A 14743-nucleotide genomic window follows, 5' to 3' on the forward strand; every position below is an offset into this window, starting at 1 on the left:
GAACCATCTTCAAATGGGAATGGAAGAGGAACCAGGACATCTTAAAACATACAATAAATTTATCTGCATCCATCCTATTCCTTTGGAAAAAAAAGCAGTAGGGACAAACTTCTGAAAACTGTTGCAAAAGAGATTAATCTCTGTTTCATAGAGAATTTCAATTACTTGTTGTAAATGATCTAGGAAGCAAAAATAAACTGGTTAAAGGCAAGTTACAGACAGCAGAAGCAAATAAGAATCTGTTCTAGATTTTGTTTTACTTTTGGGCAGCCAAATCCTACATTACCTAAAGGATCAAAATGCAGATTTGAGGTTTTAGGCTAGCTCTACACACATATAGACAGTACATTCAATTGAAAAAATGTTAGATCTCTATGGAACAACTTTAAAGGGACACTCACTACTCAGAGGATTTATCATCTAATTTAATTTGTGATTTAATAAGAACAAAAATATGATAGCGCAGGGTTAAAAGTAAATATTGTCTTCATTAGAAGAACTGTGCCATTATTTGGCTTTAGAATGTGCACATATCCCACTGATGACAATGAAATCAGTTTTCGAATGTTAAAGTAACTTTTCACACAAGATGTAAAATCAGTGGATTTCCAAGTATAAACAAGTATCTTACCGGCACCATGCTAGTAATGGGCGAAAAAAAGCATTGTTGAAGAAATGAGATTTAAAGCATGTACCTGAGTGTTGGCCTCCAAATTAACACCTCCTCATTATTTCTCATCTTCACTACAATTATTATGTTGCTTTGATTTCTGCTTTCCTTTGTTTTTGGATAAATGTTCCTACTCTTTTTTTTTTTTTTTTTTTTATATGTGCTGGTTCTGTGCTCCTTGATAATCTCAGGTTCCCTGGTCTGCTGCAGTTCTCTCAAATCACTGTTAAGATAGGTCATTTAACATCACCAACCCTTTTCAGATTCACTTGGCACAATACAGGCCTTGCAGGATTTACGTTTAATATGTTACATTCTCTTTTTTTTTAAAAAAAAACTCAAAACGTCATTTCAATATTTTCCTGCAAGTGATAATTATTACATTGATTCCTTCACAATCTGTATTTATTGCCTTGCATATGACACTTTATGGAGTGTTTTCAAAATGTAATTGGCAAGGCATTAAAAAAAAAAAAATTAGTTAAAGCACAGAAACATAGGAAGTGTCATAATGGATCAGACAGTAGTCTGCCAAAATCAGAACCACAATAATCTGATGTAGTAAATACAAAAATTACACTTTTGCAACAAAAATGCAAATTTTTATACATTTAGTGTAACAGATGAGCTTCCCCCCGCCCTGCATTTAAGTAGATGATCAACTGCTCCCAAAATGGTTAGTTTCAGTTAGAGACTGTTGTTTGCTCATAAACTAAACCAGGCTTTCTCTTTTCCTGTGACCAAGAAAGCTGTTGCAAAGCAATCTGGAATGAGAAATACCACGCTCAGTCCTGTATTACAAGATGATGGATAAATGACAGAAGTACAGTTTTAATGCCTATTTTGGAAGGGAAAGATTGGTGTCTCGCCTATTAAATGCAGCAGATTCATTACAATAAAAGTAAATGCACCCAATTCTCTATAAGAAGAAATCATTCTGCTATGCGTTTTGGTTGTATATTGAACTAAAACCTGATTGCTCTGTTTCTCAGTATACACAAAAAAAGTTTTGTTTGAACTATGTAGAAAGCTACAAATAATTAAGAAAATACTGCAAATTCTCCACAAATATATACCAGGTATTTCAAAAGATGTTATCATCGTTTTTACCTCTATTTTTACAAATATTCATAACTATAATGTATCCCTTTTTTAGAAATATTCTAGGTTGCAAACTTATGTACATGTAACACAATGCACAGTGTTTACCTCGGACACGCACACACACACACAACTGCGGAGTAAAGCCATAGTGGGAACATCTAATGGTGAGAATACCGGGCGAAACAGCATATCCAAGCAATAATGGCAGCACGGTCATCAAAAACACGTATTTGAGATAGTGAACGTGAGGAATGGCGTTAGAAATATGATACCAGCAAGAAAGCAGCAACAAAAACAAGGCCTCTGTAGTGATTCAGAACAAATGCGCCCATTTCCTTCCAGGACATGTCAAAAACCAGGGGGAGAGGGCGGTGTGCACGAGCAGGAAGAGGCAGAAAGGCATGCTATAAACAGACAGAAATCCTTGTTTGCTCAAAGTACAGTGTTACTCAGGAAATAATTCCAGCAGTCTCACAATATAGAAAAGAATTCTTCTAAGTTCCTTGAATGATTTGCGAACAATCAAAAGAAAAGACATTCAAAAGAAGAAATAATTTGTTCTGCAGTCTTTTCGTGTTCTTTTTACAAGTAAGAATTACTACAGGAGGAAAAGACCAGCTGCCTTTTCTGCCCATTTGTCACTGATGCTGTCTTATCCCACTACAATACATTATAGTCCCTGACCAGAGGACTCCGGCAGATACTAACTGAACAAGCATCCAGCACACATCATAACGTAAAACCACATTTCCAGATGAAATATTAAAACACGGCAGCACATACTGCTATTTCTGGACGGAGGACAGACTGCCCGTCCCACATTAATTCTGTGCTTTTCTGGCACCATGTGGGCAATGACAACTACTACGCTGAGGATATGCAAAGCATAGCTAGATGTTACTGTGTCTGTTAAATGCAACTTATGTTAGGTTTCAACAAAACCTAACAAAACTACCTCGAAAGCTGGTTTCAATTGGCAGGTGGTATTCAATACTAGCAGAGCAGTATATTCAAGGAAACAGGCAATTAAAACACACCCCTCCACTTCTCCAATGGTTTATTTTTTTGGCAGCTGTGTAAACATGTACCATGTTAACTGTGAAAAGCTGATGAAGTGCATGAAAAAAATTTAGATGAGGAAATAGGGCACCTGCGAGTACTTCAGAAATAAAATTACTAAAGATATTTCATTTTTCTGTGTTTTATTTCTGCTGAATATGCCACTATTTAATAACAATCAATCTAGTTAATTCTTAACTGCTCTAGAAGAGGAGAACCTACTTTCATAGAACCATCGATTTGTACCTGTATGCTTTCCAAGCTCTGCAAGAGTATCCTGGTACATGCTCAACATCTGATCACAGTGAGCAATAACACTTTTGCGCATGTTGTCCCAGTGAGGAGCAAGTTCTCCCAAGTCTTTAAGTTCCTGATTCCTGTATTAAAAGGCAAAAAGAGAAGGCGCCAATTAACTCATTAATCCATTAACATTAATCCAATCAATCCAAAACCAGTTTGTTAAAAAATATCAAAAGCACTTCGTAATTCAAATGAAATCTGTTTTCATGACACTTGTAAAATCTGCTGATTTCAGCTCTGCTATTCAGCCCGACAATAAAGAATGTCAAATCAGAGAATAACACAGTAATTTGTGTTCAAAACTCATCTGGTACAAATGCAGTGGCCTGCAAACTGAAACATTATTTCTTCCCTGGAGGTAAGAAGGCTTCCAGGCTCCAGAGAGCTGTGCTCACACAAGTAACTTTTTCTAAAGAAATAGTAAACACTATTGTAGAGAATACAAAGTTTGCTTCTTTTACAATTCTTGCAGCGTAGCTGTTTTGATACACTCTACTCTTGGATACTTTCATACACATCATAAACACAGTTTTAGCAGCGTTTCTACAAATGTCGGTGTAACCAAGGCACCACAAACCAAAAAAACCCCACCGGTCCCCTAAGACTTAATCTTCAGCCTTACAGCTGTGTTCATCAGGCCAAAATAGCAGTGTTATGGTAACCAAACATGTCACTGAAAATCCAAAAGGAAATCCTTTAGCAAATTATCAGTTTTCCTGTACACGCTTGAGAGCTGACCCGAGTGAAACACAGATCACTTTAATTTCCTACACAAACAAGCATAGTTACAGTACACCGAGCTTTCTGTTTGTTTTCCCCACTTGCAAAGCAAGTTCATCCTACATCTATCCCCCAGAGCCCCTTTGGGGGACCTGCTTTTAAAGAAACTGAAAGGGAAAGATCTCGAGTCTTGTAATTGTGAAATCTTGGAGAAAACTTGTGCACCACAGCCAACTACTTTTCCTCATTTTCCTCAAAGTATCAAGCAGACTGTTTCACTGCAACTCTCGTAAGTCTCAAAAAAAGACTCCTATGAGGACAGATCTTGCACATAAAAAAAATCACTGAAGAGAAACGAAAAACAGAGGGGGCAGAAGGGGGGAGACAAAGACCAATGAGACTGCAGCACAGGAACATAGAGCTACACTTACTGCAACAATTCTGACCACTAGCCAAAAAGTCTTAAAATTATTTCTTAAACAGAAAAGCCCCACACTGATACACTGATTTTTTTCCCCGTCATTATTATCTCTGCATTAGAGCGAACAGAATTAGAATGAGCTATATGGTCACAATTCTGCTCCTGGTTAATATGACAATCAAAATTAAACAGATTGCACTGGAAGCAGAATTAAGGCATTTTGTTTATACGTGTCCTTGAAAGCATCAAAATGGAAACAAAGATTACAATACGTGAACTCGTTGGGAGTTTACTAGTGACATATGATTACTTTTTTCCATTTCATTCAACCTGAAGAACAGAAGTAGGCGAAACAGTTCAACTTTCCTCCATCAATATGAACTGGTAATGCTGTACCATAAGAATCATCAGCAGGGAGGACAAACCCACCATCTTCCTTGCAAGTTTTTAGCAGCTTAAAATGAGATATCCCATTAAATGAAAATCTCAGGGCTTCCTCCTAAGAAAAGCTCATAAGATTTGGCAGGGTATCCAATTTTATTTATTTGCAGTGAAGATATTTTGGCCCTTGATATTTATGTTGTCTTATTTAACAGTTTTAGGAACAACGTTTGGATCTAGGCTGAGCTCCAAAACTCTACTGCTCCTTGTATACAGGAATATAGTATTCTGCAGAGGCTGGAGAAACACTATACAGGGAGTGGCGGGCACATCAATATGCCACATTCAGAGCCCTCCGTCCCATGAAAAACCCACTGTTGGGGCTCTGTCCCCTGCCTCTGTCTGAGCCCCCTCCTGGAGCTGTTGGTGCCATGCCCAAGCCAAGCAACAGCAGGAATAGAAATCCCTTATCTCAGACTAAATTATCCAACCAAAACCCAAAACTGGTTTAACTGGCTGACTATGAGTTAACTGCATTGACACCAACAGGCACGGAAAATTCAAATCCCACCACATTAACTTTAACATGTTTTCAAAGATGTGTTTTCCCACCCGATTGTTGTTGACAAGGTTTGTATTTGTTTCCTTTCAGAAACACATACATATCACTGAAGTCAAAATACAGCCACCTAGTATGTCATAAAAAGACACATCTTATCTGCAATGTTTTAATAAAGGAAGCGTGCAGTTTTATAGTAATCTTGAGCATTTTTAGCACGGAAATTTTAAATACTACATTTTCTAAATTTATTTTCATTTAAGAATTCAGTAAAATCAAAACCATGAGATAACAAGATTATACAGCATAGATACTATTCCTCAAAAAATAGCCTTCTTTCACATTTTATATCTTTTTTTCAAATGCAAATATATAAGACACAGGATTTAGATACTATTTGTCTTGTGATTTCTTACTATTTGTCACTGCTGTTGTTGATTCAGTACAAGTCTGAGTTATGGCTGAAAAAAGAATCATCTTTCCTGTAACTAAGCTCCATCAACAATATTACATAGTACCAAGCTTTATTATCATTATCGTAAAGGCCCCTCCCAAAAGTTAACAGATTGAAGAAACATAATATTTTTCACATTTTGAAGTTTATAGTTCATACTAATAGGCAAAACAATTTTTTAAAAAAAATCTTTAATTTGTTTTAGTGTTACTATAATACTTACACCAGAACTTATTTCATTGAATAACTTTAAAAAACACACTTCAACCAGCAAACCTGTCAAACAATAATCTTGCTACAAAAGAAAATTAATATTTATAATACATATTGGTTCTACAGAGGGCAAATCGGTTACTGATTCACCTTTTCAATGCGGCCATGGAATTTTGAATAGCTTGTCAACAGAGCAGTAAGCTCAGAGCAAACTCAATGTTGTTAAAATAGAGCTATTTATCATCTTCTTCCCCCGCTCCAAATCCCCTCTCAGAGCCTTTTCCAGGTAATTGCGCCCATCACCATGACAGATCGTTCGCTCAACATCAACTTCAACCCTTCTTACAGAATCAAATCCAAGCTTTGTCTACTACATCTTGCTGTTCAGCTCCTCAAACTGTCTCCTGTCTCATGCTTTGCTTGAGTTTTGGGTTTTTATTTTTAAGAACACCTCAATTCTGTGAGGAGTACTTTGAACAAGTGTTCAGAAATTATTTGAAGAAAGTCCTAATGTTGAAATCATGTTCCCAATGAACTTGTTTTTGCAAAACTACCACTAGCTTCAACAGTCCAGACACCATTGTGAAAAGCACAATAAAAACCTGTGGTCAGTGACAATAAAATCCAAATAAAGCAAAAACCACCAGCAAGATATTAACATGAGCAAGATGAGTCACAAGGGGACATTCCCTCAAAGAACTTTTTTGGATCTGATTATTCTGTCTCAGAAAAGGGAACATCAGGAATAGCCATTTGTATCATTAAAGACACAGCATAAATCTTCACAAATTCAAAGATGAAGTTGAAAAGATCAGTGTAATTATATGAAGAAAAGATAATTAAGAGGACATACCATGAAAGCACATAAACCACAAATGCTGTATGAAGACAAAAGTAGTAATTTTTGATTCATTCAATTTCAAATATCCAGTGATGCACTTCCCAGAGAAGAAAACATGACAAATTCGAAACTGCAAAAAGGAAGTGATTTTTGCTTCCACCAAGCAAAGTTCGCTTCTGAAATCCACACAAAACCTCAGACGTAAAGTGCTTAGCAGGATTTAAAACAAGATCAGACATTTCTGCAGATTATATTTGCAAAAGTGTTATAATATTATAAAAGTGACAAAGTTCTGAATATTTATCAAACAGGAGCTTTGGAGTAAATATACACCATAAGCCTTGGGGCATGACTCAATCACTCATAAGTAAAGGAAGCTCAGAAGCTTCCTTCTAAGGAAAGGAGCACAGGAATTATTTTTCCGAGTGAATTTTACTTTAAAGTGTACATGTTTATGGATAACAATTTCATCTCTTTTTTTTGTAGACTAGAAGCAGATAAAATTACTCTCATTTTTCTTTACCACAAGTTATGGTCCTGTGATATACAGGCAATAACCCATCAAAACAATATAACATTCTCTCCAGAAATAAGAATCACAGCCTTTTTACTATAGCGTTTCTAAACGAGACAATTACTAAGGAGGATTTAATCCCTTCTGGGGAAGCTATCACAAAAATGAATAAAAGGATATTTTTCTTTCTTTTCTAATAGTTTTCATTTACAACCTTTGAAAACAGTTGCTGTTTTTATCTTCTTACAGAATTTCCCAAAACCATTTCAGGTTCTGGTAAGCCTGCCCTGACAGGTAACAAAACCCTAAAATGTAGGTTTTGCCTGCCCTTTGTGTGCCTTAAACATTTGTTTAAAAAACAAAACAAAAAACAAACAAAACCAAACCACTCAAAAAAACCAACCAAACAAAAAGCTACCAAACACATTAAAAATCTTTTAAAACCTGTTTCTTCTATGTATACGTGAAGAATACACTGGGATTTGCAAAGGCTTGAGAACAGTTTATACTGTTCCCAAGAGCTGGAGACTTTAAGTTCCTTTTACATTTCTATCCACCACCATCGCCTTTTATTATCCAGAAGCGTAGACAATATATAAACTAAATTAAACCCATTTCTTCCTTCCTGCATTAAAACACTTTCCCTTCCTTGGATATTTTATTACCTGGGTTTATATCTGAAAGACTCAAGATCTTCAAACAGCATGATCATTTGAGGTTAGTTCTATGATTCACGTTTAAGAGCAGAAGATAGTTCTCCTGCACACGACTGCAGAGTCTCAAATACAATAACAACCAGAATGGCATTTGTGGAATTTACACTTTAATCCTAAATTATATTTTAGTAATTAGTAACGTAGTATAGAATTGGTTTAGGTGTTTTTTGCTTGATTGTTTTTTAAATCTTACTATTTCATCAGGAAACACTAGAATCAGCTTAAGACAATGTTGCTTCAGCTCTATCATATAAGCAAAACCATTTTACTCTCATAGTTTATATTTATAACTTCCTTTCTTTCTCTCAACTTGGAATGATATATGTGGCAAGACTAATCACATTATTAATTGCATGATTGCTCAAGCATTTAAATAGTTTTGTGGGTTTCTGTTTTCTTTTTTTCCCCAGTTTATTAATCGGAGTGCCTCGTTCAAAATAAACAGTGGGGATCTTTATGACACAAGCAACATAATAAAACTGTACAAAGTTTTTAAATCGCCTTAACACCTCTAATTTATATTCTCTGCACCCCCACTGACATGAACTGACAAAATTACACCCAACTTAGTGCTATTAGACCCATAAATACTGGTAAGTGCAAAATCTCTAGTTAACAACATAAAAATTCAAATGCTTTTTGTGATGACAGAATTTGAGCATGTTAGAATAATTATAATCTTGAGAAAAAGATTATTTTTTGCTTTGGCTTTGTATTGTCCTTCACTATATTGTGGGAGGCTCTAAGGAAACCTACAAGTTATATCGTTTGCTCGACACGGACTTCTTTGAGAACGGGGCATGCTGTGCACAAAATATAACATCTGGAAATTTTAGCAGCCAGTCTCTGAGAAGCATTGCTGACTGGTGCAGGATGATTTTCTGCAGTCTTAAAAGCTGGGTGGATTTTGCAGAAAACATCAACAAAAAAACCCAAACCTCTCAGACAGGACAGTCCGTAGGTAGGTTAACATTTCACAGCTTTTAGCGCTGCCGAATAATCACTTATGTTATGTAGAGGTAACTATCACAAGGCAAGTCATGTAATGTTGCTCCATTCCAATGCACTACAATTTGAAACACGCAATAACTAGGTAAAGTCCAGCAAATTTTACTTCCGTAAGTCTGATATGAAAACTCCTCTTAGATTTCCACAGAGAACCATCTTTTCCAAAAATTATTTACTAACAGTGAAATTAAGATGACAGAGAATTGCACAGTGTTCATACATTACAATATATTTTATCCTTTAGTTTATAAATTTATGGTTTTTAGCCTGAGCATGTTTGAAGGAGGCAATTGCCTAAACACTACTAACAAAAATTCAGGTTACACTTACATTCATATACTTGTATTCCTCTACGCAGTAACTGATGGGAGAATAAGAGGAGGAAGGTTTTGCATCCTTTTTGATGCACAATGGGGTAAATACTGCATATTCATGTATTTGAGCTACACTTTACTGACAAGTTTGGGGATTTTTTAAGTGTTGAAAAAACGACTTTTTTCAACATTTTGTGCAAGGTAGTTACTTAAGTAATGTTTTAAAAGTCCTTAAGTGGACAGCATATTGCCAGTGCTCATCTAAATGTGGTTGGTTCAAAGAACTTCAAAAGCCCTAGTAATTTACTCAGAATAACTTCTTTTTATGCTATTACCTCTTATCAATACAAAGCAAAGGTTCGGAAAAATCAATGCCTACTCCCAACACATGGCATTTCTGCCTGGGTCTCCATTTGTCTATAGAAGTTGTGTATTAAAAGGTAGTAGAAAAACATACATCTTTCAGACAGTCTGAACTTTGTCCTCATTCTGTAATGTTACAAGAAAGAAATCAAAAAACATGCAACCAGCAGAGATTTGCACAAGAAAAGGTTACTGGAGTTCGGACAGAAGAGCCATGCCCAATGCAGGAGGAAGCCCAAGTGTGCTTTGTACTCTGGAGAGAGGGTTCAAGGGAAGTTCAGCAATTTATCCTTGAAATTTGTTTATGGGTTTGACAACAAATGCCATGGGCCAAATTCAGCCATAAGTAAGAGGAATTTCAGGCAAAGCCAAATTTGATTCCAAGAGACTCAAAAGAGCTTTAGTGGCAAATCTGAAAGACACATACAGATTCTACTATAGCTTCCTAAAATCTCTTGCTGTGCTCATCTAGTGCAACACAAGTTACATCTACAATTGCAAGCTTAGATTATATGGGTCAACCAACTTTCTGAACAATTACTGTAAACTACCAAGTCTTTTTTATAATCATTAGGTTCGAAGAACTACTTGGCTAATCCTGCATGAGAGATGCAAAATATCTGGACAAGATTAGTGTAAAGAAATATTAAAACCAGGGAAAAGGACTCATTGGAAAACCTCGAGGAGGAAACAGATATAATTTCTTAATAAAAAACAGCAAAGCAGACTGTATGACCCTTATCAGAACAATAAAAATTACCACATAGCTCCTATTTAAAGTTCTTCCAAGGTTTGAAGGACAAAATCTTTAATGCATACGTATCTTTAAAAACGTTATTTAATGCTGAAAAACAAAGCTAAACATCCTTAGAGGTTACATATTTCAGAGTATCACTTCAATAAAGTTTAGTTAACAATGAATACTGTAGTTTTACCAAGAGATAAAAAAAAAATCTTAAGAGCTATGAGAAAAGGGAATTTAAATTACAATTTAAAATACAATACTGAATGGGATTAACACTTGGATATTTTTTGATAGGCAATTGCTTCAGACCCGACCGTATTGAAGCCACAACAGGAATAAAATAAAACAAGCTGAGGATGATAAGAAGTGGCCTCTGAGACAAAAATATTTATTCTTTTATACTAATTGGGGAAAAAAGATGCAGAGGAGAATACTTCACAAGAGAATAGCCTCAGGATGGTACAGCATAAGTTTTGTATGAGTTCCAGAACTAATATAATAACATCCTCCTAACATTGTTTTACTACTTTAAAAACGTAAGGAGTCCACAGGAGCACACATCCTTGCAATTATTTTAAAAAGCAAAGCCCATACAAAGCTGAAGCTCCAACCTACATGCTTATGCAGTGATACACAGATGCCCCTATTCCCACTGTCTGCTAGGTATTCTACCACAAGTAGTTGCTCCTCTTGGTTGGTCTTACCTCCTTCCTCAGACTGATACAATTACTTTGGCTCTTTCTCTCGCACCCACACTTCCTACCAGGCTTGAAATGCTAACCACATCGGCGGCCAGGAAAATCAGAACCACTTGCCTCAATCTTTGGGCAGTGTTTACTTCTGTTTCTTCCTCAAAGCTTTTCTTTGTTTTGCTGACTATTGAATAATCATTAAAAAAACAAACCACGGTGATTCTTTACTGTGACTTTATCCGAGGAGGTGAATCCTATGATGTGAAATAACAGCAAGTGCTATTACTTGCATTATGCCTTTGGAGAGAATAACGCAGTAGTAGTAAAAGTGGTTAAAGTAATCCCCTAATATTTAAAAGGCATTTACCCATGGGGCAAATGAAAATCTGGGAAGTGGATGAACTGTGCAAGTCATCATAATCCATTTTTATTGCTTACTAAAAAAACTTACACATTAGTATTCTCAAACAAGATCAGGCCATAAATGCCTAAACTTTATTTTATTCATTTAATACAGTGTATTATAACAATTCATACGATTTTTATAACCCATCATCACCATGCATAAGTATTTATCAGTCCATTGACTTTATTAAAAGCAAGATTCTGGTCTCCCCACATGCTGTTCTGTTGGCATAAAAAGATCATACAGAAGCAGTGGATGGGGTGAATAAAAAAGAAAATAAACTCCTATTGCAGGACAAACAACCACTGTAAACAAACACAGGCAACTCCCTCTGATGGAGGGAGTTGCCTGAAAGCACACAGGACAGCTTTGGGATGCAGCACTAGCTCCCAGTGTTACTCTTATACATGAGACCAGATGCCCATCTATGAGTGAGGCAAATTTCATGGGGAAAGTCCTTCTTCTACACCATCCATTATGACTGGAAAAAGAAGATATCTCTCAGGGAAGCCCTGGACTGCTTAAAATATTGCTTTTTACGGCAGTTGTATCAGCACAGCTTACAAGTATCCAAGGACAGGCTGCTATTTTAGTCGCTGCAGTGGGAATTTGGACATACAAAGGATTTTAGGACATTTGCGCTCCCTTATCCTCTTTTTTCCCAAGCCATAAATATTGTAATGATCCTCAGATGTCCCTCCTGGTTACAAGGCCAAACATGAACAAAGGTTTCAAACTTACATAACTTTGGTATCCTTTTCTTATGCTAACTAATTTACATTAGTTAGAGGAATGTGGTTTATATTCTCATTGCTTCTTTACTAACTACAAACATGTCATTTTCCATTGCTTGCATAATGTTTGTCTGTGATATTAGCACTGCCCAGACACAAAGCCAAAAACACTACAATGTAGTTCATGCCCTTGTCACGTGTTGTTTCTTTATAAAACGCTAACTTTTCAGAATATTTATATTGTTAACCTAATGTTGATGCTTACACATTTAAAGTCATGACTGTGCTCTAGCACACTTCATCGCTCAGAACTTAGGAAGTCACTGGAGTCCTTAAAATTCTGAGCAATCAATTCTGTTGTTCAGTTACAGCTGTAAATTCTTAGCAGCCAAAAAGATCATTATGTTTTGCCTATTTCAGACTACAAATTAATATTTTTACCTCATCACTTACATTATTCCAACTCAGAAAAATAAAATTTAGTATTTACTATTGCTACTTCTTCATCCTTACCTTCTCATATCCTCCTTTATGTGCAGATTGATCAGTTCTTTAGGAACATGGAAAGAGAGGGTGGTCTCAGCCATCTGTTCCCGGATCCGCATCCACTTGTTGTCAGAAGTAGGGAATCTATATAACTTACAGATCGGGTTTTTTAACACTGTGGAAAGGAAAAATTATATCATTGCTTTACTATGGTCATGCAACTCCGAAAATTTATGACAACAATTTCATCCAAAAATAATACATTATTTCCTCCATGCTTCTAGAATTAATTTTAGAACCATTAAAATTCTATTAAAAATATTAAATTTTTATTTAATTTATTATAGCAGCATGTGGAGGACAAATTATTACTAGCACAGTAGATAAATCACATTTTACCCGCACAGTAGGTATTCTGTGAATTTAGCATTTCAGTGTAGTGAGAATGTAAATTGTGTTCTCTATTCTTACACTTAAGATACAGTCAGGAAAAACGGAATGCACAAATAAACAATGAACTCACAATACTGTCAATGCTATCCCTTACTGTCTGCTAGAATCACTCACGTTCCTAATAAATTGCATGGGACAAGTGAACAATGCCTCAAAGTTTATCTATAACTGGTGCATCTTCTCCATGATATGCACACACGGAAGTTGTTAACACAAATAGATGGTGTGCATCTACATTAAAGTAAAATTGACCATCGTCATCGTCAAGAGGATGCCATTTCAGAGTCAACTTGATGACTGACATGGTCAAGAGACTGCCACTACACAGAAATAAATATAATAATCCTGTAAATACCTGACACACACTGTGACAGGAAAAATCACTTTACTTGATGTCTTGGAAGGTTATGTTTAAAACCCTGTTTAACACTGGGGTTTTTTATTTTAAAGCTCTAACATGTTGGCTATGTTTCCATCCAGATCTTACAATAATACTCTATGATAAAGGTGGGAAATTTATACTCTCTCCTTTCCTTCTTCCCCGCCCCCAACTAATTTTCCAGAAAGAGAAAATGGGGGAAAAGCCAGGAAAGAAAAGTTTTGTTTGACTACGTTGATAAGCTTACTTGGAGACAAATGATTGTCATTTAACACACACATCCACTGCTTCCTAACTCAGAATGACTTTGGACAGCCATCCAAATCCTCCAACAGTACCCTTCTATCAGCCTTCTGGAAAAAGCTGCCTTAGAGCAGGCTCCCATTGATCTGTCACGGAATGGTCTATAACTCAGAGGAATGCATTTCCCATGTGCGCTGTGAGGAAACTGTTGCTGTCAAAATGACATCTACTAATAGAAATTTCAGCTTCACAACCCACTGCTACCATTATTGCCTATGTAGGCTGATTTATAGAGAATGAAAAACACAGACTAAGTTACTGAAGATACACAAACTGTCTTGTCTATCTAATCAAACTGTTTTTTAACAGAAGTCCTTTAGGAAAGGCCTAAAACAAGACCACAGATTCAAAGATATCTGTAGTAAAACAGTTCTTCGTAACCCATAAAGAAAGGAATGCTGTAAATAATCATGTTTAAGCAATTGCAGATATCTTGTTTTCTATTCCCATCATTCTACCGAGATGTCTTTAATTGTCAGTCTTCGATGAGAAACTGGAAACCTTTTTAGGGCTCATTTTGCCTTTTTTTATTAGCGATTTCACTTACAAAAACTAAATTCTGATTTACTGTTATGAAATAAGCCTAATAGATGCTTGATAGCTATAGCAAATGAGTAACAGCATTTTTTTATTTACTACTAATGCCCAAAATACCTCAATGTTCAAGCATCTTTACACACATTTTACAGCTTGAGAATCCTCACCACACAGACTTAACTATTGTCCACGACAAAAAAAAGCATCTCCAAGTCCTATGCCTATAATCAACTTACAGCCAGTGTCTGGGCTTTATCACTTGATTGAAACATGCAATGGTTTCCTATTTACCTCCTCTTTTGCTGAGATTCTTCTAATTAATGAAATCAGTTTTCTCAATAACACTAACAGCCTCTGTCAATCCACAAAGT

The 14743-nt window shown here is 36.0% G+C and overlaps 1 protein-coding gene across 6 annotated transcripts in view; it reads right to left on the bottom strand.

Moving 5' to 3' along the window:
- INPP4B (inositol polyphosphate-4-phosphatase type II B) overlaps positions 1–14743 on the bottom strand; it is a 497007-nt gene that overhangs the window by 193157 nt on the left and 289107 nt on the right. For all 6 annotated transcript variants that reach the window (XR_008466520.1, XR_008466517.1, XR_008466521.1 and 3 more), the window contains 2 exons: positions 12728–12875; positions 3080–3210 (listed from right to left, as the gene is read on the bottom strand). Coding sequence is in view for 1 of the 6 variants with exons in the window: in XM_054201960.1 (XP_054057935.1) it covers positions 3080–3210; positions 12728–12875 (279 nt within the window). In the remaining 5 variants the exon portion in view is untranslated. The remainder of the gene's footprint in view (positions 1–3079; positions 3211–12727; positions 12876–14743) is intronic.

Source organism: Rissa tridactyla, chromosome 5 (genome assembly GCF_028500815.1).
Source record: "Rissa tridactyla isolate bRisTri1 chromosome 5, bRisTri1.patW.cur.20221130, whole genome shotgun sequence".
Lineage (NCBI taxonomy): Eukaryota > Metazoa > Chordata > Aves > Charadriiformes > Laridae > Rissa > Rissa tridactyla.